At 32.3% G+C, this 27,039-nt stretch overlaps 3 protein-coding genes across 3 annotated transcripts in view; 1 reads left to right on the top strand and 2 right to left on the bottom strand.

Annotated features, from left to right (window-relative positions):
* Positions 1–1,237: 1,237 nt before the first annotated feature.
* LOC116001776 lies at positions 1,238–4,703 on the bottom strand. Its single transcript, XM_031241713.1, has 6 exons — positions 4,574–4,703; positions 4,151–4,241; positions 2,173–2,235; positions 2,001–2,048; positions 1,584–1,646; positions 1,238–1,475 (listed from the first exon to the last, which is right to left on the bottom strand). The coding sequence occupies exons 2-6, from the start codon at positions 4,202–4,204 to the stop codon at positions 1,428–1,430; spliced, it is 276 nt and encodes a 91-aa protein (XP_031097573.1). The 5' UTR covers positions 4,205–4,241; positions 4,574–4,703; the 3' UTR covers positions 1,238–1,427.
* A 5,571-nt stretch (positions 4,704–10,274) lies between these two features.
* LOC116002418 (acetate/butyrate--CoA ligase AAE7, peroxisomal) lies at positions 10,275–14,041 on the bottom strand. The gene is made up of 3 exons (XM_031242556.1): positions 13,766–14,041; positions 11,747–12,337; positions 10,275–11,385 (listed from the first exon to the last, which is right to left on the bottom strand). Exons 1-3 carry the CDS (start codon positions 13,979–13,981, stop codon positions 10,489–10,491), a joined length of 1,704 nt encoding a protein of 567 aa, XP_031098416.1. The 5' UTR covers positions 13,982–14,041; the 3' UTR covers positions 10,275–10,488.
* A 9,432-nt stretch (positions 14,042–23,473) lies between these two features.
* Positions 23,474–27,039, top strand: part of LOC116001975 (serine/threonine-protein phosphatase 4 regulatory subunit 3) — a 15,112-nt gene continuing 11,546 nt past the window's right edge. Inside the window, exons 1-5 of the mRNA XM_031241963.1 lie at positions 23,474–23,841; positions 26,113–26,193; positions 26,296–26,395; positions 26,535–26,619; positions 26,751–26,800. Of these exons, the coding sequence (XP_031097823.1) occupies positions 23,797–23,841; positions 26,113–26,193; positions 26,296–26,395; positions 26,535–26,619; positions 26,751–26,800 (361 nt within the window). The 5' untranslated portion in view covers positions 23,474–23,796. The remainder of the gene's footprint in view (positions 23,842–26,112; positions 26,194–26,295; positions 26,396–26,534; positions 26,620–26,750; positions 26,801–27,039) is intronic.

The following is a 27,039-nucleotide window of genomic DNA, read 5'->3' as shown; positions in this document are numbered from 1 at the left end:
TAAAGAAGATTTGATTAGTATTTTTTTTATTACACATATATTTTATCTATATGTATATAAGTTTGTCTAGGTAAATATGTAAGAGTAAAATATATTTGTTTAATATAGTATTTAATTAAATAAATTATTTTGGCAAGTAATGTATTAAAGTAACTATAATTAGGTAAATTCATTTAGTATTTAATACTTATCTAACATAATTTTTAATGTAAGTATTTTTTGTATTAAAAAATCAAAGTATAATAATTTTAGCATGATGTACAACTTTACAAGTACACCAAAAAAAAAAATCAAAAAAAAAGAAGGTATAACTTGTATTGACTCTTATAAGTTAGAATAGATCATTCAAACAATAAATAAGGGTGGACAATTGTTAAAATGATTATCTTTATCTATTCAAAAATATTTTTCAAAGAATAAGTCTTGTATGAGACTGTATCACTATAAGATGTCTAATACTTTTTATAATTGTATAAAAAAAATATTGCGTTTTAACTAAAACGTATTACATAAGATAACCGTATCAGACGCAACTTACTTTTGAAAAAAAAAAAAAAGTAGCAAATAGATAGTAGCATAAATTATGAGCATTTGTGTTCATTATTTCTTTGATTTGTGAGCGGATCGGATCTAGACAAGGATGGAAGATTCTCGTCCCCCACAACATTCTTTCATAGTCCACAATTTATAGTTTGCCAGTAGATTAAAGACAATTTTCAAAATTTTGAAATGTCACACAAATTTGTTGAGGATGATGGTGAAGGGAAATTTTTTTTTAAATACGTCCACATCAGTGCTACATTATTAGCCAAAAAATTTCATGTATAAGCAATTGGATTTAAACTCCATAGATTACAAAGTGCTAACACTCATTCTTGTCAACACCTTGTCAGTCGAATTCTACCATACTCAGACTAATTTCTTTCACACTGGTCAGTCCAATTACGAAAAGTGTATTAACCAAGTTGATTACTAGTTACACTTTTTTTTTTCCTAATTTGATGGTATATATATATATATATATATATATATATATATATATATATATATATATATATATATATATATATATATATATTTATTTATTTATTTATTTATTTATTTATTATTATTATTATTTTTTAAATTTAACGGTGCAATATTCACTTATATAAAATTATCAATATCCGCTATTGTTTTTTCTCTCTTAAATGGTGAGTATATTCCGATCCATTTCAAATGCTTTTGACAGGCCGGATATATAACCTCAGAACTGAGAACTACATATATATATATTCATGATCACATACATACATATATGTATGTATATTTGGCGAGTTGCAAGAAATGTTCAATCAAAGAGCAAAGTAACTGTTAATGATACAACCAATTAAACTACTGACTTAAAAACACCCATCCACATGGTTGTCACTTCAAGATGTACGTAATCATGTACAAGCTGGTCTTCGGGGAGGAAGCTGCTGATGAGGGGTTCTCTGTATATAACCAAAAAATAACATTATATTATATTCCACCCACTATTCCTAGTACAATATTCATTTGTCGGATCGATCGAGTAAGGTAACATGTGACAACATTATTACCTGCAACTTCGGACGCAGTGTTTCTATGGCCACTGCGGATTTCTGGTTCACCCCTTCCCCTTGCTGCGTTATAAGTGATGGGGAAACACAATAAAATTTCACCAATGTTAATGTGTCGCTCAATTGAAAAGGTATTTGGAATTGAGAAACGCAATTTGAGTAAGTTTCTTGACAATTTTTTTTTTGGTGACAAGGCTTTCCGCAATCACTATTCGAGCAGGGTAAACTCTATTTTGTGACTCTAGGATCATAAAGAGGTAAATTAAACCAGCTTAAGTTGTCTGACTGGCTCAAACCAAGAAGGTCAATAGACTGCTCTTACTTAGAGTTGAATTTAGAACATTACCAAGGCAATAGTCTGACTAATTTGGGATTCCAATTTTTGAGTTTATTAAGCATTAGATTGCAATTAAATACCTTGCACAAAGCCCAATCTGCGGAATCAAAGAATGCACGTCCATTGTCCTGTAACAATAACCCTTACAACCTTCAATGTTGCACTCAAAAATCATTGAAAGAACGCATACGTGCGCGCACACATATAATATATAGATTCACAATATATTATTAATTCTCGAATTAAACTTGCCTTGGAGATCAAAGGCTTCTTCTTTGGCATAAGGTCTCCATATTTATTACCCAAAGAGGTGGCCTATAGAAAATTTCAAATACATTAATGAGTAAATAAAATTAAAAGATGATGAAATTAAAGCACAACTTTCTATTTTTAAATCAAGCAAATACCTAACTGATAAAGCATTGAAACCTGACCTTAATGCTATTGGTTGGTCTTTGATGAACTTCAAAGTTCGTTACATAGGTTGACTAGGTATTAAAGCATAACATGTAACGCAGTCAACTATGTTCAAATTCCTCTAACGAGGAAAAGACATGTACTAGAATGTTCAATTCAAATGTGCAAAACTCAGAATTTTCTGCGTTCTTAGTTCAAACCTCATACCAAACAAATCCAAACACTTCATCAAAATTTCAAAGTTTTTGCACCTTACTTTTCAATGTGTAACCATCAAAATTACTAAAGATTCTCCTCTTCAATTATTACCCGCAACGACTACCCGAAAGTGAATACTGAATAAATCTCATATTGTGATCCTAGTCAGTAAAGGACTTAGGTTGCCCATATGGCCATATCTGACTTGACCGGCTTATCTAACTCCTTTACATAATATTGTGTTGTCAATCAAGTTAAAACTAGTAAAGATTCTACTGTTCCTACAAATATCATGCCTTATGTTCACACTTACTGTACATTCTTTGTGCAATGTACATAGACACCATTACATTAAATCATATCATTCATATAATCAGACAACTAACAGTCGAAACTTCTCATTCTTTAAATTATATTCCTAACTTAATTATTAGGTAAACATTACATCAAGTAGTTAATAAAGAGTCAATAAAATCCGACATATAATTTGACACTAATACTCTTTTCTAAACAATAGATTCATATTCGAATTTCATCGTCCTATAGTGATAAAACCATTCACTAGGAGCCAAAGAGAGAGTCTGAGGTAGGGCATTCAATAGACGGCCCAACCACCTACGACGACATGTTAGTTGCATCTCCAAGCTTAAGGCAATTAGGTTGTACCGACAATGTTTTAAAAATATGGCATACAATTAAAAGGGCCAATTTTTGTTTGTGGCTAATAACAGTGCCATACAAATAGGCCACTCCACGGTGCACGTGATTATAGCACTGGCTAGCCCCCACAGTGAGGTGACATTGTGCTTATTATTGTAATATTATGGCTTTGAAATATCTATTGGTATGATATTTTTGGTCCACATTTTTTAATGGGAAAAAAATTAATAGAAAATATAGTAGCAGACCCCTCCTTTGAATGCAAAAGATAGGAATATAGGATCTACGAAAAGGTTTTCAACTATTATCAAAGAAAAAAAGTAAAAAGCAATTTGATATTTTAAAAATATTATCATATACCCTTTTAAGATGGATTAGATTACTCCATTTTTTATATATTAATATAATTTTTTTATAACTTAAAGTCGTATAAATTTTCAATGAAACTAGTCTAAAATCGAGTTAGTATTAAACACCGTAGGAACTCATATCAATCTCTAAATATGTGGTATTTCATTCACAAATTTAAATTTGATAATTTATTTAAAAAGTGTCAAAAAATTTCCCTCAAAACACAAATTCTTAATAAAATGTTAGATTATGAATTTAAAAAAATATATATATAACCTAAAGTGAAATGTCTAGATATCTAATCAACTTTCAAAATGAAATTACAAATATTTTGAAATTTTTGAAATGTAAAGAAAAAGTACAACTTATAAACCACAAGGCACAACTATATTAAACAAAACATTGTAAAATTTTTCAAAAATAAAAAACACTAACACCCCTAGCTCCTCAAACCCAAAAAAGGATCAAACAATAATTGAAAATAAACAAACAAACAAAAAAACAAAAAACAAAAAAAAAAAACAAAAAAGAGAACAATGAGACAGAATTGAAGTATGTGGAGATTGGAGAAATACAGAGGAGAGAGACAGAGAGAGCAAATTACCTGGTGATCTTCCGATGAAGCAGAGTAATGTTCAAGCTTTTCGTAATCCGCCATAGTCCGATGATCCTATCCAACAACCTCTACGCACGCACTGTTCCTCGTCAAAAACAATCAACTCATCAAAACAAAAAACAACAAAACCGCCGCAGATTGATACAATAACCACACTGCGTACACGCAACCAATTCACAACAAAAACATGATCAACATATCATCGGATTCAAATTAACCACCGACAATCGACAAACACAACACGGCTACGTTCCTTCCTCTCTCAGATTTAAATCATTGCAACATATGAGACCAGGCCAGAAACGAGGAAATTAAAATTCACGAAACTATATATGTATCGGAGAAATTGAAGAAACACAGAAATGGAGTGAGAACATTAAACAGAGAAAAAAAGGAAGAATGTAGGGTTACCTTGAAGGAGAGAAAAGTAGAGAAGCAAGCTAAGGACAAAGAGAAGTAGAGAGGAGGCATATATGTAAGAGGATAGGTAGGTGTATAATAGTATGGGAAAACTGGAAAAGGATAGTTTGAGTAAGAATCTTAATTTTTACTATTTTCCTATTTAAGGTTTGTTGGTTTCATTTTTTTAGGATAATTCTAAAGACAAAAACTGAAAAATATTAGATGCTTTTTATTTTTTTGTCATTTCTAGTAATGTGAAAAAGATTTGATAGTATCGTTTACGGGACTAATAGATATTTTAAATTAAAGTTTTCGTTCAATTTTTACTTAAACTTGCACGTATGGTATGGGGTGATCTGCTTGGTGTCTAATCCGGCATTACTCAATCTATGTGTTAGATTGTAGTCACCAAAATAAAAGAAAAAAAATTATTGAGATCATCGTATATGAAACTTAGACTTTAATTAATCTATATGATATTATCAATCCAATAGGGTAGCTCAAATGACAAGCTAGAATCCGGGTTCGATTATCGGGGACGATTCCCCTGGGCCGATGTATTTACCAAAATAAATATATATGATTACTTTACCTAAATAAATAGTTACCTTATAATTGGTGTTAATTATTAAAAAAAGATTGCCATTTGGGCTCAATGGAAAGAGTTTGAATTGTTTAAGTATATGAGGTTAAAGTTTAGCTAGATTAGTCTCATTTCGCATATGCGAATACCAGTGAAGTATGTAAAAAAGATCAATATTAAAAAAATTGGTACATCGAACATCAAACAACAAGAACAAAGAATCAAAAGAATTGAAACAACTAATAGCATGCTTCATTCATGAAATGAATTTTGAGAAAATTTGAGTAATATTCTGAAATGGAACTAGGCAAAAGAATAAAATATAAATTCTATTATATTGTTTGGTTCATGTGAGCAATACACTTTAGAAATTGTATTTTAATTTAGTGTTTGATTGGATTAAAGAATAGAAATACAATAATAAGTATCCAAAAGATCAGACAAAGTAACCATACACATATAATAATAATAATAATAATAATAATAATAATAATAATAAATTATCATTAATTCACACACTAAAGTTCATAACAAACAAACTATTAATTAAAAAATTAGGCATTAAAAAACGTAAACCCTATAAATAAATAAATACGTAATAATAATATAACAAAATATTATTATTTTATATTATAATTATGATTGAATACATTTACACTACATAAAAAAATGTAAAGATAAATTGGGTATTACAAAAATTAAGGTATTATTTAGACATCAAAAATAGATTAATCATAGGTTCCTCGAAATATATACTCACTATAAGTTATTTTTGTTAATACAATTCCCAATAATAAAATGACTACTTGTCAAAAGTTTATTCTCTAAAATGTTATTCCATTTTTTTTTTACCTAATTCCGTAAATCATACATGTAAAGCTTAGTGAGAATCAACTCTAGCAACATAATCATCAACATATAAATTTAGTAAGTATATAACAATTGCAAGAAGATGATCAAACGCAATTATTAATTTGATTGAATATCACCGCTCACCCCTCAAATATATATATATATATATATATATATATATATATAAACAAACAAAGTAATTAACATAGCATATAAACAATCAACACAGTTGATTGAATTGATAAAGAAATGGATTTCATTCTAGATTTTTTAGTTTTAATTATCGATACAGATTATATTCTCCTTTATGACTTTGATTTATATCTTTAAGATTTTAATTCTAACATATAAACATATAAAATTGAAAGATAATAACCATATAAAAACTAAATGAAGATGTTGCAGTTGTTAGGGCATCATTATCTCTTATGGTCCCCTTTTAGCTTTGTCTTTTCAATCTATAATTTTTGGGAGAGAAACCAAACCGTACAAACTTGTTATACTTGCAAATTATGCTTAGATACCCAGGGCCCTTTTTTTTTATTTGCGGGGCCTTGTGCTAGTAACTAAGTAAGGCCCTATCAAAGTATAAATAAACTGCGAATTAAAGAAAATTTGTAAAGAGAAAATGCAAAAAAAAAAACCTAATTTTGGATCAATATAATCACAAATACATATACTAACTATTAGGTCATGGCTGGACTAGGGGCCCCCAAAATTTTGGGGCCCTGTGCGGTTGCACATCTTGCACGCCCTAAAATCCGGCCCTGAGATACCGACAGTCGGGTCGGGTCTGGTGCATCATACATAATACACGTGCCACACTGCCACTTCTTTTTCCATTTCTCAATCTCATAAGTAATTCCAACCTCCTTTCATTGTTTGCTAAATTTCACAATCTTCATGAGCAGAAAGGAAAAAGATTGGGCATCTTTGATTTTGTCTAGGGTAAAATATTTGGAGTTTACGATAAGATATATCAGTAATGATTGACAATTCAAAGTAATTAGGTTTAATCTAAATTGTGTTGGCATGCTCGATGAGATTGTTCAAATTCCATCTAAAGATCTATCCTAGTGAGACTCAGTTCATGTTAGTTGTTGGAAGGCGTTATTACGTTTAGAAGGCTCAAAATTTGTTGTTTACCAAGTAAATCACATGATTAGCAGTTATACTTGTCATTTGCTATGTATAAATAAATCATAAATTGCTCATGTGGTGTAAATGAGATGGTATATATATGCATTTTTCAGTTTAATAAAAAACACGAAAGAATTAGTTTTGGTATGTAGTTCTTTGATTTACAGGAAAGTCTACCATCATTATTCGAATATGAACTTGGTTGAAGCCTTTCTTGTGATTCTAACTGTATCAGCATAGGACCACAAGGGGGTAAACTAGCTTAGGTTGTCAATCGGCTTAAATCAAGAAAGCCAATAGATAACTTTCACGGGGAGTCATACTTGAAACGGAAATAGAATTTATTTTGATTTTTGATATATAGTTTTAATTGACTGGTTGTTGAGAAAATGCACACACATACTTTTTTTTTAAATCATTTGAGAAGAAATTAGATATAGAAGGAAGTTCACATCAAAAAAAAAAAAAAAAGATAGAAGGAAGTTGGACGTGAAAAGTTTCCCCTCCTGTCCACTTGTAAGGTTGTTTAATTTGAAGAATCAACTATTTAAGTATAATTAGGATTATCATAGTGTGTCTTAATTACTCATAATAAGGCGTCAATAATACATTTTAAGACCATTTCAACATTCAAATCAAATTAACTGTTGTGGTGGCGGTTTACAAAGAGCATTCATCATATATATAATAATAGATAATAGATTTGAAATTTGGTAAGAAGTAGCACCAAACATGCATATTCTTCAAGAAATTTGACATTTTTTACCCCAAAAAAGAAAAAGGATTGAGAAAGTCATATAATACATGGCAAAGGTATAATTTCATGGTTATATATATAAAAGAATTCATCAATGATTAATGGTAATAGTAAAAAACCAAAAAAACATTGTCAGTTTTATAATTATTGAACATTTTTTAAAATAGAGAAAACTAAGAATAAAACTCATTCTTATACACTGTTGCAAAAATCTCCGCCTAAGCCGTCTAGGCACTAGGCGCTCTTAGAACGAGGCGAATTGCTCCCTAGGCGTCCGCCTAGGTGGCCAGCCGCCTAGGAGGGCGCCTAGCGCCTAGCGCCTAACTCGGCCGAGTTGGCGGCCTACTAGGCCGAATTTGGCCGAGTTAACTCGCCCAACTCGGCAGAGTTAGCCGAGTTAACTCGAACGAGTCGACCTTGTTAATTTTATTATTATATTTATTTATATAAGTAAGAGAAGTAAGAGATATATTTATAATATATATAATATAATATATGACATACACCCACACACATGAATTAATTTTGTGTTTTTATAGGTCGCCGCCTAGACCGCTTAGGCGCTAGGCGCTAGTCTACCGCCCGACTAGCGCCTAGCGCCTACTGCAACCATGTTCTTATAATTAATTAATTATATAGGTTCATGATCTCAGTTTTACATCCCATGAGAACACACCCCAGGAGAAAATGAATAATCAATCTCAGTCTTACATCTATAAAAATCGACATATCATATTATATTTTAAAAAAATGCAGTAGCATTTTTGTAATTATCGTCAACTTCACTTTCTAAACTTGAACACTTAAATATGCAATATGTAACAACTAAATATGCAAACCTAGATAAATTTTAAAAAATCAATGAAAAAAACTAAATTTTAAATCTAAACCGTAAATGCTAGACTCTAAACAATAAAAAGTGAACCACCAAAGCAAATAAAACAAAAAAAAAAAAAAAAACTCAATCATAAACTTTAAAATCGAAACCCCAATGCACGTTCACATGTTTGCAAATGCAATATTTTAATACTAAAATGTGCAAAATGTTGATATTAAATGTGTAATATGTTAATACTAATTGTGCAAACTTGAGAAGTATAGATTTTAATGTTCATGTTTGCATACTAAAATTGGTGATAATTATAAAAATATCACAGTATTTTTTAAAAATTTTGATTTAATCCGTCTGATTTTTTCAGATGTAAGGCTATGATTAATTTTAAGTTTTCTCCTAAAGACTTGTTCTCATAGGATCATATATATACACACACACAATTTAATGTATTACATAATCAAATATAAACATGATTGAGAATCCATTTAAGAGACGAAGAACTGTAGTACATAACTTTCAACGTTATTCGGACCCGTGATCTAAAGTTATGACCTAGTATTATTTTGTGTGTTTTGGTTTAATAATTTATTATAAAATTAGTTAATTTATGAAAATAATAAATATAAAATTTATAATTATTTTGAGTTAGTCACATAAAATATAAAATAATATAAATTTTGGTATCAAATAAATATAGAGTAACTTTTTTTTTTTGTAACCTTATGAGTAGTTATGACCACTTCATTGTCTTTTTTTTCTTCTCAGTCAAACGTTACCGTTTCTTTACGGCTAACAAATAACAAACTCTTTTCCACCCTCCCACTCTCACCTTCCACGACAATTATACAATCATTATACAGGATTCACTGACATATAAAATTATTATTAATTAAATAATTGTTCATTTTTGTCATGATCAAACTTGTATACTATATCAAAAGGTAAGTTAGTTGTGAAGTCATAATTTTATTTATTTATACTTACATAGCAATAAGTTTATTTTTAGTATAAATCTAAAAATAGACTTATAGTATATTAAAATGAACTTTCAGTATATATATATATTTTTAAAAAAATTATAAATAGTTCATTTTATAATATATATCATGATACACAATTATTTCAGCTTCTCTTTAAAAAAAAATAAATTATTTTCCCTTTCCGTTTAACTCCAAACACCTTGCATTTGATTGGTATTATGGGTCTATGGGTCTGCCTGCAGGCCTTGTCGTCTTCTCCGGCAGAAGGCCACCGGTATTCACTTTCCCATCTCAGGGAAAGTGACCAATGGTCGCGTTCCCATCTCAGAGAAGGCAACCATTGGTCGCCTTCTCCGGCCCGTCATCAGTTTTGTCTTTAGAGTTATCGGATTATCGCCAAATAAGAACATCGGGGAAGAAGATGGTTGAGGAAGAGTGTCCAGAAAAAGCGAATAGAATATGCCTGGAAAATTACTTCCCCTAAAAAAAAATGAAAAGTTATTTTCCAGAAAAAACAAAGTGATTTTCCCCTTTGACAAGAATTGATTTTCCATGATTTTAAATTTTCAAGTCTTGCCAAATACTGGAAACCCAGAAATGATTTACATAAATCATTTTCTAGATTTCCAATGTATCTTTGTCTCAACAATAGTAGCATACATGATACAACAGAGCTAAAGCTTTAAATAAAACCTTATTTTATGCAACAAGAAGTTGAGATTACATTTGGTTCCAGTACATGTGCAACAAGGACATGTTTTGCAAAGAATCTTAAGATCATAGCTTACTCTTTTTTATAGGTCCCATCTCCTTTGCCTTTGCCCTCAACAAGTGCTTCTGTATTTTTCCAGTTGCAGTTTTCGGCAATGGCCCGAAAATCACTGATTTTGGAACCCAATACTTTGGCATCTTAGATCGACTGAAACTTATAATATCTCCTGCCAAGCGTTCTCGATCAGAATCTTTTACATCAGGCTTTGGTGTCACAAACGCGCAAGGAGATTCCCCCCACTGCTCGTCGGGTCTTGCTACTACAGATACTTCCAGTATTGCTGGGTGCTGGTATAGGATGTTTTCAACCTCGACGCTGCTAATGTTTTCGCCCCCAGAAATGATGATGTCTTTTGACCTGTCTTTGATCTCTATATAGCCATCTGGATGCTTTACAGCAAGATCACCAGAGTGATACCACCCGCCTGCAAAAGTCTCCTCGTTGGCCTTAGGATTCTTCAGGTAGCCCTTCATCACCACGTTGCCTCTGAACACGATTTCTCCAATTGTCTTTCCATCTGCAGGGACGGGCTTCATATCTTGGGTGCTGACGACATCGAGGTGCTCCAAGCCTATATACCGGACACCTTGGCGTGCATTAAGACGCGCTTGGGTTTCTGGGGGGAGTAAATCCCACTCGGGCTTCCATGCACATATAGTGGAGGGCCCGTACGTTTCAGAGAGGCCATACGTGTGTGCAACACGAAAGCCACGCTGGGACATTGCAGAAAGAACAGAAGGCGGGGGAGCAGCACCAGCTGTCATTACGTGCACAAGACGAGGTAGAGGAAGGATGGTGTCCTCTTTCGGGGCATTTACAATAGTATTAAGTACCACTGGGGCAGCGCAGAAATGTGTCACGCCAAGGCTCGCTACAGCTGAGTAAACTGCCCTCGCTGTTACCTGGGTGCATGTAAAACAGACCATTATCACAATAAAAAGACAATTTCAGGCAGTTTCTTATATCATCTGGTTCTTTATTTAGACTACATCTGAGAACAACTTGTGGTGAATGGACAGTGATTAATTTCCTAAACAAAAATCGTGGTCATGAAATAGCGGAAAACAATGCTGACATAAGTTATTCACGTGTATAGACTTCTGTAAAGTACAACCCTTGACATACACAAGTGAGTATAAATGTCCTGCTGGTCAGATTTTGTTATAAATGTCAATCAGATCAATTGAATTTCATAACCAGTTGAAACTAATACAGCAAGTCTAGAGTGTATCTATATGCAAGAGAACGATTCGGGGATGTTACCTGTCTAAGACATATGTTTGTCCCGCAAATTGCAGCAAGGGTCCAAGCAAAACACCAACCATTACAGTGGAACATGGGTAAAGTCCACAGGTATACAGCTCCCTCTTTAATGTTCCATACAATAGCATTACTAAGGGCCATAAGATAAGCTCCTCGATGATGAAGCACGACTCCTTTGGGACTGGCAGTTGTTCCAGAAGTATAGCCTAGAGCAATGCTATGCCATTCATCTTGAGGTGGCTTCCATGCAAAGTCTGGGTCACCGGTTTCCAGGAATTGTTCGTACTCAATTGCGCCTTTCCCTAGAGCATATTGAAGTGGCTTTGGATCACAGTTCGTATCGCCAATAACAATCATAAGTGGAGGTTGAAATTTCCCTTTGGTTTTGTTTGCTAAAATACTAAGAGACTCCTCCGCCAGGTTGTAAAACTCTTGGTCCACCATTAGGACTGCAGCCAACGAATGTCCCAACAAAAAGGCAATTGTTTCTGCATTTAGACGAACATTGACGGCATTCAAAACAGCACCAGCCATTGGAATTCCAAAATGGGCTTCATATAAGGCAGGAACATTTGGTGCAACCACTGCAACCTGATATGGAGAAGAATAACAAATTGAATTTTGCAACTCCTCCAAATACTCAAAAATGAATAAACAAGTGTCATCGAAACTTTGGGCATTCTATATGAATGACATCAACTTGCACCCCTCAAAAGGTTCCTTAAACAAAAAATTACTAATTAAGAAGCAAAGATAAACCAAGCTGAGCTCTAATCAACCTCATGATTACAGGATGTGGATTGCCAAAGCTTTAGATTATGACACTAATTTAAAAGTATGGTGTATGTACACTCACGTACTTAGGTCCTATAATGTCATTTTTCTTAAGAAACAATAAGCCATTTTCCACACCCAATTGTATTGCAATCTTAAAGAGACATGCAAGGTAAGAGCATGTAGAATAACACATTTTAGTCAGTGACATGTAATGTCTACATTCTGAAACCACATGCAATTGTCCAAGACTGCAAGGAGTATATCAACTCCTTGAGATGAAAACAAAGGTGTTGTGAAATATTACAACATTCTACTAGCATTAGATATAGAAAACCTTGTATAAAGAACCAATCTTTTGCTCATATTATCTTGATATGGTATCACTTATTCCAACACCACAAACTTGACTGGAAAAGAATGAAGAATAAACTGCAGAACCACTCCATAAAAATGGCTAAGGGCCAAACACTGAAATTATCTAGTAAAGTACATCTAAATTTATGCACATAAAATATCAAAAGACAATTAACCTGAAGATCCTACAGATTCAAGTATTGAAAACAAATCCCATGCTTAAAGCACCAGAATATGAGACAACTAAAATATTTCCCACAATCAAACAGACATTATATTCTCCTTTTTTCCATTGCCCCCTACAATCCCCTGTTTCCATTGGAATATTTACATTCTTGTCTCATGGTGAAGGAACTTATGGTACACACCATTTTTGCAGAATCTCAACCTTTTCATGGCAAAAAGATTCCAGAAATTATCTATTCACTTTTAGATCAACATTCAACAACCAACTTTTCACCAACACTTGAGAGTTTATACTTTCTCTCATTCTCTCAATCAGTGCTTGTTTCCTACAAATGCTTTGCTAATGATAAATTCAAATATGCTATTACATCAAGTGAATCCACAAACTGATAAACAAATACATACCCTCATACCACATAGATAAATCAACTGGAAGATTGCAATTAAATTAGATTAGCTTATATAAAACTATGAATTAAGAACTAAAATATACAAATATTAGAAATCAAAAATAAATTCAAAAAAAAAAAAAAACTCAGCTTAATTGACTTTATATAAAATCAAAGCCTAAAAGATCAGCTTTAGCGAGATTTTCCCATCCTTCCAAAGAAATTAATTTAAAAAAAAAACAAATGAAAATAATTATAATTATTGTACAAAAAATAACGCGAAAAAGAAATGATAGAACTCCGTTAGTAATACCGTGCTTCCAAAGGTGACGGAGCGTTTGGCGAGAGCGGAGGCTAAACGGCGGCAGCGCTGGTAAGTCTGGTGCCACGTGTACTCCACCGAGCCGTGGACCAGCGATTTGCGGCTAGGATGCACCGTCGCCGCCCTCTCCAGGAACCATAGTGGCGTCAGCGCCGTGTAGTTGGCCGCGTTCTTCGGAAGATCGTCGATGTCTCTCTCCATCCCCATCTTCTCTCTCTCTTAGGACTTTCTCTCTCTGAAATGGGAAGATTAGAGCGAGTTTTGGGAGCTGAGGTGTGAGAATTCTGGGGAGCTCAGCTATATATATAGACGCTCATATGACTGGTTAAGCGCCTGTAATCTGGGCAAGAGCGAGAGAGACTATTATGACATTTGTCAATCTGTATTTCTTTTTCTTTTTATTTTTTGAGTTAATTCCATTCTTTGTTCTAGATTTATCCATTTTTAATCTTTTTTTAAAAAAAATTCACTTTTGGTCCTAGTATTATTGTGGCATGATCATTTTTGGTCCTTCGTCAAGAAAATCATTGAAATGTCGTTAAATACAATGACATTTTGATTCTTTTTATACAAAGTAGGTTGACCCGCTATATTTTTTATGTTTATATTGTGAAACAAAATCAAAATTGAAGACTGAAATGCTCTTGTTTTAGACGAAATTTAAACTGTTTTGTTAATGGAGGACCAAAAATGGTCATGCCACAATAATACTAGGATCAAAAGTGGATGTTTTGAAAAAAAATGACTAAAATTGGAATGTCACCTATAAATCTAGGATCAAAAATGGAATTAACTCTTAATTTTTAAATATTTAAAACATTATACATAGGACATAGCACATATGAGTATGACCAACAACCCATAGACCACTGTTTAGGCTTCACCGAACAAACTATTAATGCAATTATAAAGTCAATTTTTTTTTTTGCCAATAATATTGTGATTAAGTGATATATAATGACTCTCTCAAATGAAATATCATGGAGATCAATTTGAATATCACCTGACCCTAAATTCTTACTCAAAAAGAAATTAATCCTATCCGTTTTTTGGGGCAGACTACAATGACATTTTCAATTAAAGGATAAAATACTGATCATATTGACTTTTTTTATACACAGATGGGCTTCAAACTTCTGACCTATCTTAAGAGACAAGAGTGCACAGTCACTCACACCAATCAAATTGATTAGTCCAATCCAGCTTTAACTGTATTAATAGTTGGTCTCCAAATTACTTTAAATTTTTAAGTTAACCATCTTTAAAAAGCCCTCGCACCGATAATAAGCCAAACATATTAATACTTCGTAAAAAAGAGTCAATTATTTGTATTTGGTGATAATTTCAAAATTTTAACTAAATTATATTAAAATTAAAGAAAATCATCATTTTGGTTTCTTAATCATTTTCCGACTGTCAATGTAGTCTATAATTTTTCAATTTCAAATAATTTGATCATCGAATTGTTTAAAATTTTGTCAAATAAATCATTTGATTATCATATTTATGAAATTTTAAAAATAAGAAAATTACCATTTTGGTCCATTGGAAGGGTTTAATTGATAAAATTTTGAATAATTCGTTGATTAAATTAGTTAAAATTGAAAATCATGAACTACATTGATAGCTTAGAAACATTTGAAGGACCAAAGTAGTGATGTTTTCGTAAATTTTGTAAAATATCAAAATCAAAATCAATGTTAATTAAATTTATTGAAATTCTCATAAAAATTAGAATTTAATGGAGAAATAAATTTTAAAATTAGGAATTCAATTGATTTTTTATTTGTATGCAAATTTAAGTAAAAATTGATTTCGACTAATTAAATTTTAAAATAGTTAAAATTGTACTTTTATATTTCGTAAAGGCATATAAATTGCTAATTTTAAAATTTTTACTAAAATTCCGAAACAAAGGTGTATGTTTTTTCCAGTAAACCTAATATAGTATTTATAGTTTTTAGGTTATAAGTTATAACAAAAATATTATAATATTAGTTATTGTTGGTGAACTATTTCGCCAGAAAAATAACACACACACAAACGAATTATTTTTCTTTAAAAAAAAAAAAAACGTTTTTAAGACATTGAGACAGTTTGACAAAGGTTCATTAAATACCATATTCCCCACCCCCCACCCCTCCTCCCCAAAAAAATTGCAAAACATGTTTCATATGGCATATAATCTTTTTTAGAAGTTGCAATAAACTGTTAAAAATTGATATAAAATACAACAATCAAAACGATCGAGTTTCACCCGCTAGGTTAGTATGCTCTATCCCACCAAATGGCTAGCGGCTTCGGCATGGCGGGCATCGACCTGACAATATATTAATAATAAAAATGAATTAATTTTGTATTTAAATCTTATCATTTTTTAGTTTTTAAACTTTGTATTATTTTTGTTTTCAATTATTTAGACTCATTAATGATTTTAAAACTTTGTATTAATGTTCATTTAAATCATGTAAGTTATTTTATTATTCAATTATTAATTGTTAATTAATATAAATTATGAAACAAGTTAGCATTTTATAAGTTCGTCGTCTATAAAGACATTGTGCAACAGAACTTGGCTAAACGGGTGTTGGCTATAATCAAGTTCATAACATTTGGGTGCGATAATCATATTCAACCCACTTTGTCACCCATTTCATAGCTACATTCGATGTATTCTACACTATGACAATTGTCTTTTTTATTAGACACACATTTTAGTAACGCATAGTACATTGAATATGAAAATACCATAATTTTTTGTACTTTTGTAAACATTATATTCTATTTGTGTGCTTTCATAATTAACTTATTATTCACTCGTTATTATTTTTAAATGTACAATATATCAAATTAAACCTTTTACTTAAAAAATTTAAAATATTAAATCCACTTCAAATCAACCTAAATTATGAATAAATCACCACTTAAAATTATACATCAAAACAACTACTTTAATATTGTAGTTGAGACGCCAAAATGGAATAAAGTCGACAAGAAGTGGAAAATAAACTTAGTATTGTTTATGGCGGCATACACCTGACACCACACATACGTAATCTGCTGCGGTCTGTTCATCCCGTGGGACTCTTCATTTATACTGAAATATTTTATTTATATTTATTCGTAAAACTAATAAAATATTCAAAAATTCGTTTTCAATTTGATGTCAAATTACTCAAGTATGTGGTGCGAGGTGATAACGCCACAGTGTGGAATGTGCTGTCGACTGTCGTATTCTACAAACCAATTAATGGCAGAGATTTTGTACCATAATCATTCATTAACTATTAAATAATAAATTATATTGTGGTCAAATTGAAGATTATGATAAATGTCAATACAATTGAATATTTATGATTCAATTGAAAGTAATGGATAAAATTGAGTAATGTCAATATTTAATAAGCCATTATTGAATTTAACTCTAATGTTTAGCAAATAAATTTGTTCTTAGGTATTTAAGTAAATACCATGTCATATAAATTTAAATATTCCTAATAGGGGTAGCGATGTGTGTGTTTTTTTGGGTTTGGATTGATTTTTTTTTTTTCAATTTTACAAAATTAAGATCATTCAGTTTCAAATTTTAATTTGGTTTCAGCTTAAATTTGATTCGTTTCAAATTTTAATTTGATTTTAGAACCTAAACATTCTCTAGTTCTTTTACGCACATATTTAGTTATTTATTTCAGTTAGGATTTTCATAATTCATTTGTTCTATGGATAACAATGAATCATATCATAGCTATTAATCATAAATATCCATTATAAATAGTATCGTAATTTATACATAGAGGTTTATAAAGAATGATGTAAGAATATGGGATGTGTCCGATTCCAAGTGGAAAAGGATATGGGATCTTAGAGTACCAAATATAATTTGTTTTTTCGTTTGGTTGCTTTTGCATGGGAGAATTCTTACTAATGCTGAGCAGTGTAGACGACACCTCACGACTAACGATAGGTGTGTTTGTTGTGCAGGGATTCAGGAAAATTGCGATCACTTATTCCGCTTTTGTAAAGAGTCCAAACGCTTATGGGAGGCGGGTCTCAGCAGCCGGGTCCGTTCCAAACTGCAAACTTTGGATTGGAAAAAATGGTTGCTGACCAATCTCGAAGGTGACAGCAGATCGGGCTTCGGTGACAATTGGCCTTCTAGATTCGTTATCAGGCTTTGGTGGATCTGGAAGTGGCGCAACGAAAACGTCTTTAACGGTCAGACCATCCCCATCGACTACAAGATTCAGTGGATCCGGCGGCAAGAGGCGGAGATTATTGCAGCGTTTGCAGCGAAGGATAAACCGGGTACTTCTGTGCTACGTTCAATGGAGAAGACTATTGCATGGAAGAAGCCGGAATCGGATTGGTTGAAAATGAACGTGGATGGAAGCTTCTCCGCGGCAGATGGTAGCGCGAGCTGTGGAGGAGTCCTATGAGATGATACGGGAGCTTGGAAGGGCGGTTTCATGTACAACATTGGCAGCTGTTCCATTGGAGAGGCCGAGGCTTGGGGAGTGTTTCAGGGTCTGTGTCTGGCTGCTCGCATGAGGGTTCCGAAGCTCATTGTTGAATGTGACTCCCTCATTACAATAGAGAAACTGCAAGGACGTAGGAGCGACTGGGGCATTTCGTCTAACATTTTCAAACGCTGTCTTGAGATGAGACAAGCTTTCACGACGGTGGAGTTCTGTCATGTTTACAGAGAGCAGAACAGAGTCGCCGATGCATTAGCACGCCAAGTGCTTAACAAACAGACAACTCTTATGGAGATTGAGGAAGCTCCCTCGGAGCTGCGTGACTTATTACAGGAAGATCAGTGTGGGGCTAGTTTCGTTAGGAGAATACCCATCAGTAGGGTGGGGTTTCTCTCGTAATCTTCGTTTTTTCTTCTCTCGGGGTTTCCCCCTCTTCTCTTTATAAAAAAAAATAATAATAATAAAGAATGATGTAAGTTTTTTCCAACTTAACCGTGTAAGTATTTATTTTTATTTTTTTAAAACTTAGTGTTTGTTTGAAATTTTAGATTTTCCAGTTTTTGGGTTTCAAAGAAAATGAAGTCAAATGAAAATATTCATAAATTTATAAGTGACACATAAATTTTATATTTTTATATTTATAAATTACTTGTAAATCGGCTACCTTTATCACGAGTTAACGACTATGTAAAATGAAAAAAAAAATGGTTTAAGAGTTGATGAACGAATTATTGTGTGGACCATTGTCTATATAGTTGTGTAATATATTAAAAGTATATTATTTTTATACAGAATGTACATTATTTGATAATATATAAAAATCATGTATTTTCAAATAATGTACTTTTAATATATTAAAAATGTATTTTTTATTTATAATTTATACAAATGTGTGGGCTAATGGTTCATGGAATAATGATTGGACTTGATGAGTAGAGTAAAAATACAGTTGTTATGCCGTGGACCCAGATCCACATAGCAAGGTGGACATGGGTCTAATAAGACGCCGTTTCACAATTTTATTATTTTTTTAAATAAAAAAAAAATTACGGCGTTAACGACTCCTCATCACAACAGAACACAAACTCTACATTCACAGACCCTATACTCCATATTCACAATTTGAAAACTCCACATTCACACATTACAAGGCTATATATTTAGTAACTATATTACCACTGTTATGCATTCACACATTCAAAACTCTATATTCACAAGTCCTATACTCCATGTTCACAACTTAGGAACTCCACATTCACACATTACAGGGCTACAAGTTGCTAGAACTCTGTTAACTCTACTACAGATTCACACATTCATAACTCTACATTCACAAATTGTATACTCTATATTCACAATTTGAAACCTCCACATTCACACATTTCAGGGCTATATGTTTAATAAATTAAAAAAAATAATGAAAAAGCGTCGTATTGGACCCGGGTCCACGGCATAATTTGCCCTAAAAATATGAGATGGCCGTTTAACATTAAACTAAAATGGGCCCTCTAATAGATATATGATATTACCCCAAAGGCCCAAATAAAGCCCAACTGATTGAATCTAGGTTTTCAAGTTTCCAATCATAAGAGCTCAAAGCCAGCGTTCCTCCCTGTCTCGCTAGTTGCAGCTGCTGAAATCCTGAACACAGGTATCTTCTTCTTCGTGCTTTGGCTAATTGGCTCTCTTATGTGTATATATGTTTACGGAATCTAGGGTTACAAGTATTGATTTCTGTAATCGCTTGTGCAGTTGCTCGGTGAGGAAGAGAAGCAGAAATGGCGAAGTCGAAGAATCACACAGCTCACAACCAGTCCTACAAGGCCCACAAGAATGGCATCAAGAAGCCGAGAAAGCACCGTCACACATCCACCAAAGGGGTTCGTTAGTCTCTTATTATTGGATACGTTTGTTTTGTATGTATTTGGGTTGAAATGTGTTGTTTGATTTGTGATGCAGATGGACCCTAAGTTCTTGAGGAACCAAAGGTATGCTAGGAAGCACAACAACAAGAGCGGTGAAGCTGGAAGCGGAGAGGAGTAGATCTTGTTTCAGCTTTGTGTTTAGGTTAAATACATTTTGATGTTGGAATGTTGGGATTCTACTTCTTGTTTTTGAGCTAGTGACAAAACTTGGTTACTATTATTATGTTTTTGACATAACCTATTAAGTTTTTGCCTTTATTGAGGATTGTTCCATTTCCAGTTGTTCACTTTTAGTTTCTTCATAGCTCTCCTGTGGCTTTGGTGGTTTGACATGGCTCATGTTTTTTGTTCTTGGTGTTAATGGCAGATGATTGTGTGTTTTAGTGATTGAACTTTATGCTTTGTTGTTTGATGATATTGCTTTATTGACCAATTCATTTGCTTCTGTTTTGGGTGGTTGCAATGAGTAATTATTGAGAGGATTTTCTTGCCATGAGTTCTCTTCATTTGTGTGGTTGTATAGGTCCTATTCTTAATTTAAGGAGTATGATATATTGGTACCTTGGCTTTAATTGTGTAGTTCTAACATCCACATCTGTACTGCTAGTCTGCTCCACCAGGAAATTCAATATAATGTTATGTTACTACATATTATACACTGTTTATATTGTTTTGTCTGCTGTTGTCATAGTTTCTAAGAGATCACGGGGTTACCAAAATTAACTTGATTTTTTGGCTGTGTGTTGGGGTTGGTGGGGAGCCATCTCAGTAGGCGTTCTTTCTCCCTTGAGGTCTTTTGAAGTTCTTGCTTATCATGCCATAAACCGCCTTGTTTCTCAGTCCTCAGCTTTATACAGTGAATTTGTGTTGCTTCTCAATATCATTTGGAAATGGTTTCTGTTGGAAATCTTGATAGCACTTGCCATGGGGTGTAAATTTAAGGATTTATACTTGGCTTTTATCTTCCCTTTTGGTTTACTTTTGGTATCTGGACCAGTAATGCTGCATTTGCTCATTCTTCATCACCCTTAGTTGTATGGTTTTGTGTTTATCTGCATGACCCTTACTATACCTATTTTCTGAAACTCGTTTAGTTCATCAACATATAGGGTTGATTTCCCAAAAACTAATAATGTGTTTTTTTGAACAACTAATACATGGGAGGGGTTATTTCACCACTTTGCTGTCTCATCTTATTCCATGGTTGAGCACTTGAGGTATTGGTCATAATTGGGCACTAAATAACTCACTTTAAGGAGTTTAGGATTGGGTCCATCTCCTCACCACTGTTACTTGCTTCCAAGTTTGAGGACAAGCTTGATGTCCCAAGGGGTGTAATGATGTGGGCTGGACATAGGCAAAATACTTGTATCAATTATTAATAGATGTTTTTGTTATATTAGAATGGCTAAATAGTTGGATGTCTTAGTCTTTTAGGTGTCTAATTATTTGATTTAATTATAAGCCCCTGTTATAAACATGGAGAATTAATTGGATTAAGGTGAAGCAGGATTTTAAATAAGGGAGATATAAAGCAAATATAGTACTGAAGTGTGACAAAACACTTAATCATATTCCTTCTCTTGACTGTGACTTAGACCATGACATAATACTTTTGTTAATTTGATGGAATTGGAGTGTTGAGTCACATTTCATGTAATATATTTAAGATTTTTTTGTTTTTTTTGTTTTTTTTGTTTTTTGCGGTATTAACAAATTACTTTATACTTTAGGAAATAGGATGTTGTTTGTGTGGCTTGGTCACGTTTTATGTGATTTGTTAGTTATTTGTTTTTGCGAAAGTAATACTTTTGAAAATTTGATGAAATTGGAGTTGTTAAGTCACGTTTCATGACTTTTAAGTTTGTTCTTTTTGCAGGTATTAATGCAATACTTTATACTTTAAGAAATATGGCGTTGTTTGAGTGGCTTCGTGTCACGTTTTGTGTGGGTTTTTAGTTTTTATTTATTCTTATTTTTTAAATTGAGGTATAAAATGCAATACTCTTGAAAATTTGATGGAATTATTATTATAACTATTTGTTAAGTAGTTTTGTATATTCAATGTTCACTCTTATGTATGGTATTGCTATATTTTATTTTATTTTCATAACCAGCGAAACTCACAACCAGCAAAAGATCACTAAGAATGTAAACCAGTTTAGTTTGTCAATGACCAGTTTAGTTTGTCAATGAGTTGAACTTGTAACATTATGGTTACCAAGCCAAGAGCTTGAGCAATTTAACTAGGGTTGCTATTACTTAAATTTTTGTAAAAACAAAAATAAAATGAAACACAAAGATTTGACACAAATATAACACTATGTAAGATCTTACATTAGTGATTTTTAAAAAAAATATTATATCACAATAGCATTACTAGTATTTAATACTTATACAATATTTTAAATGACATAAATATATTTCAAAATGTAACATTGTTGACACTTCTAACATATCTATCGGTTATAAAATTTCAAAGTGTACAAATAATAAATATTGTAAAAGGAGACTAATATGATTTTCAAAGAAGACAAAATTTACAAATAGTCTTATTATGAATGTTGTGTACCTAATCATTTAAATAATTACAATTATGCTATAAATTTCATATGGTATTATTTGAGTATATACCTATAATATTACCGTCTTTTTTTTTTTTTTAAGTATAACCTATATTATTATTAAATACTAGTTAACTTTTAAAAATGAAAATTCTATTAAATGATAATATATGAATCAAGTTAAAATTATTGATAAATATAGGACATGAAAAATAATCAATACATATATTTCAAAATTATTAGAATAAAAAAATGATGTTTTAAAAATTGGAGTCCATTGCCAATGCAAAATATTTATGTGTACAAAATTATAAATATTAAAAGGAGAGTAAGTTAGCAATAAAATGTTGAGTAGTATTGAATAAGACAGTCTAATGTGAGACGTATAATAATTTTTTTACTAAAATATACTTCATAATAGTTTCTATGACCTATAAAAATATTATATTTTAATTGATTAAAAAATATTGATCGCCTCAAATGAAATGGACTTACACAGACTTATGTTAAAAGATTGGGGCAAAATGATAAATGTGAAAAAGTTAGGAGGGCAGAATACAAATTGTATAGATTCTCTGACCTCAGGCTGACCCCTAGAAGAAAGCGCGTCAAATTTTCCGTCATTCAGACAAATCACAGTGGCACACTGTAGTTTAAACAGAAAGGGAGGGCATTTAGGACATTTCGCCACCAACGAAATGCATAGTACTACTTCTGTTTCTCAGAGGTCGGGGCACAAACTTAGGAGAGTTAGGACAGAGAGAGGAGAGAGAGATAGAGAGAGAGAGGGGGGAGAGAGAGCGTGAAGCGAAGAGAGAGAAAGAGCGACGGAGATTCAGTGCTTTGCTATTATCACGCCAATGGCAGTTAGGGTTTAATTGGGTCCTGTTTGTATCTTAAAAAGGATTTTGTGTACATAACGCAAGCAAAAACTCTCTCTCGTTATTACTTTCTCTCTCTACAAAAACCCTAATCCCCTAAACCAGGAAAAAAAAAATACTTGCCTTCAATTCATTCTCTGTGGTTGGTGTAGTGAATTCCTTCGCCGCTTAACTTCCATGGGTGCTCAGGAGAAGTCACCCAACGAAAACAATTCGCTCCAGGTTAGTTCTCTACTGAGTATTGCTTATTATAAAAAAAAATGCTATTTTTTATTTTCAATTTTAGTTTTCATGTTATATAAATACGAGTAAAGTTTCGGCTTATGTAGTAGTAACTGAGTTAGGGCTAGAGTCATATAGACGGGTTGCATTTTGTTTGTGTCAGATTTATGCTAGAGACTATTAGGGTTTGGCTAAACGTTTGTGAACTAAATGTCGGGATTTTTCTTATGGTTTGGAAATTGCTTCATTGATATGAATATATGAATTTTGCAATCAAGGGGTTATTGTTGAGCATAACCTGTATTTTCCTGTTTAATCCATAGCTAAAATGTGAATTTACCCTAGTCAAGTTTACTCTCTACTATTTCTGTAAAATACGTAGAATTTTACTTTAGGAATTGAATCTTGACTTCTATGGGATGGAAAATATTTGTTTGGATCCAGCTTTATCTGGCAAGAATGAAATGCAGTTCTCAGTCATTAGGGGTGCAAAGTTGCTCCTACATGAGTTACATGATGCTAAACTAGTGTTTGTTTTTTTGCCATTAGAGATGCTATTATTCTACAACATCTAGACATTCTCTACTAATGTGTTAGGACTGGGCTTATTGATAATTGAGTTAAGCAATTAAAACTGAATCTATTGAGAGTTCAGTTATAAAGTGTGTTTAATATCAACAAATATGAATCTGTATTGACTTTGGAGTTCTTTGCAAATTTTATTTAATTTTAATTCAACTTAATGTTACTGATCATTGAAAATTGAATATCTAAAATTTACAATATTTAAGTATGAAAAAGTTTTCTCCTCACAAACAAGAAAATAATATGTTGATGTATTAACACCAGAGTAAGTTAATGTCTATTATTATTTTATTTAATTTAAGTTTTTGTTTTTAATGTATCACATCATATATGTATGAAGATATAATAAAAAGTCTATGCAGATATTGCAGAAGTATATCTATACACATGTTTTTTATTATATGGGTAAGTTGTAAGTGGGCATATTAATTATGCTTATTCAAGAAAGTAATTGATTTCAGTTATTAGAGCTGGATAATATAAAATCAAAATTCAGACACTTGTAGTTTTCTCATACTTAAGTTTTCATTTTTACCAAATCAGCTCCTAGAACCTCAAATGTATGAAAATGTTTGTGCCACTGCTTTCCTCCAAATATCAGTTCAACAATTGGGAGATAGCCTTTACTTGATACATTATTAATTCTTATGAGTTAAAGAAGGATTGAAAGGCTTAGATTTACTGTGATGATCTCTTATGTGTATTAAATTGTTTATTTTTGCTTCCCATGATATTCCTAAGTTGATCTTAGGACTTTCATTCTGGTATGCATCTATGGATGGTTTTGCCATCTTCATCTGATGTTGTGGGACAATATTTCCAGGCAATTTTTTTTTTTTTTTTTTCACTTGACTTTCTACAACAATGGGGTCCTTTGTCTTAAAAGTTTGGCTACTATTTGCAGTATTAGTTCTCTCTTCTCTTTTATCATGATGACTTCTTGCTGTTTGCGATTGAGTTTATTTGTGCCACTTAGCTTTGTGTTCTTATGGCTGGATAATCTATGGAGATACAAAACCTGCTTTTTGTTGAGTACTACATGGTCTTTGTTGCATTTCCACAAAAGTTCAGCTGCCCAATATAGTATATCCTTTATTTATTAGATATCCAAATCTTTGATCAGGATACCCCCAGTAGAGTCAATAGATCTCAAATCCACATACTAGTGCAGATCATACAAAAAATTTCCCGTAGCATTCTTTCAACAATGAGTGAGATGTAGTTTGGAATTATCGTGTCTGAGGCAAAATGGACAATCTACTTGATTTTCTATTTGTTCAAGTGATCAAATCATAATTAACTGACCAAAGAAGTGAATTTTTTATGAATGTATTCATGCAACAAGATCAGTAAGATAGCTCATTTGATTTTGAAGTACAGGCTGTGTTGCTGAATTATCTTTCACTACCCTTTAGGTTAGCCTTTAAAGTTTAAATCCTCTCGATGGACTTTTGAGCTTAATAGATTTGTAGTGGCAGTTTATCTATTGAGAATGTCTAAGTATTTTAAGGTGAATTCTGTGTGATAACCTGCTGCTTGATGATTGTGTTCCACTTTTCCTTCCAACTACACTAATGTGCTCATGAAATCTCATGGTTAACAAAATTCTTCTTTTATGCATTAAAGAACTGTTTAACTTTGGTTTTCCATATTAAAATAGTCTTAATTACTTCAATTTTGTTTCAGCGTGTTAAGGTCTACCGTCTAAATGATGATGGGAAATGGGATGACCAAGGAACAGGACATGTAACTGTAGATTATTTGGAGGTGACTTTTCAGCTAATCAATGATTTAATTTTGCATAATGAAATTTTCCTATTATAGAAAGTTTCTTATTATAACTTGTTCTTTGGGCGGAATGCAACACAGAGATCAGAAGAGGTTGGGTTGCTTGTTGTTGATGAGGCAGATAATGAAACACTGCTACTTCATCGCATCAGCTCGGATGATATTTATCGTAAACAAGAAGGTTTAAATTTGAAATTTCATTTATTTCACTTTCTTTTACTCTCAACATTGTATAATCGCATATGTTCCTTTTGTTCCCCTTCCTAAGCCTTACATGTTTTTCTTGTCATGATGCTTAACTAAATGGTACTTATATTCAGATACCATAATTTCATGGAGAGATCCAGAGTACTCAACTGAGCTGGCCCTTAGCTTTCAAGAAACAACTGGCTGTGGTCACATATGGCAAGTATTTGTATTAGTTTTTCTATGTTCTCTGACATTGGTTTACAATTTATGATTCCTGTTTTTCTTTTCTTTGGATTTGTGAAGGTACTGTGTGGGACATGATTTTCATTTTCCTTTCTTTCTTGCAGGGAACAAATCTGTAATGTTCAAAGAAATATGCAACTCAATAATCTTAACAGTAAGTGTTTGTAGTAGTCTTTCTATCCATTTAAAAAATGAGAATGTAGTTTTGCTTCAGTGATTCTACTATATATTTGAAAATGAGAATGCATTATGGTTCCATGATTCTTGAGTTTTACAAGATTTTGAACTTCATTGGTCTGATCTAGGGTGCTATAGGTTAAATGTGCTTCAACTTTCATGTGCTCTTCTCTCTCTCTCTCTCTCTCTTTTTTTTTTTTTTTTTTTTTTTAAATG

Source organism: Ipomoea triloba, chromosome 13 (genome assembly GCF_003576645.1).
Source record: "Ipomoea triloba cultivar NCNSP0323 chromosome 13, ASM357664v1".
Taxonomy (NCBI): domain Eukaryota; kingdom Viridiplantae; phylum Streptophyta; class Magnoliopsida; order Solanales; family Convolvulaceae; genus Ipomoea; species Ipomoea triloba.
The sequence above is the reverse complement of the archived record's forward strand: the minus strand, read 5'-3'. Positions and strand labels throughout refer to the sequence as shown.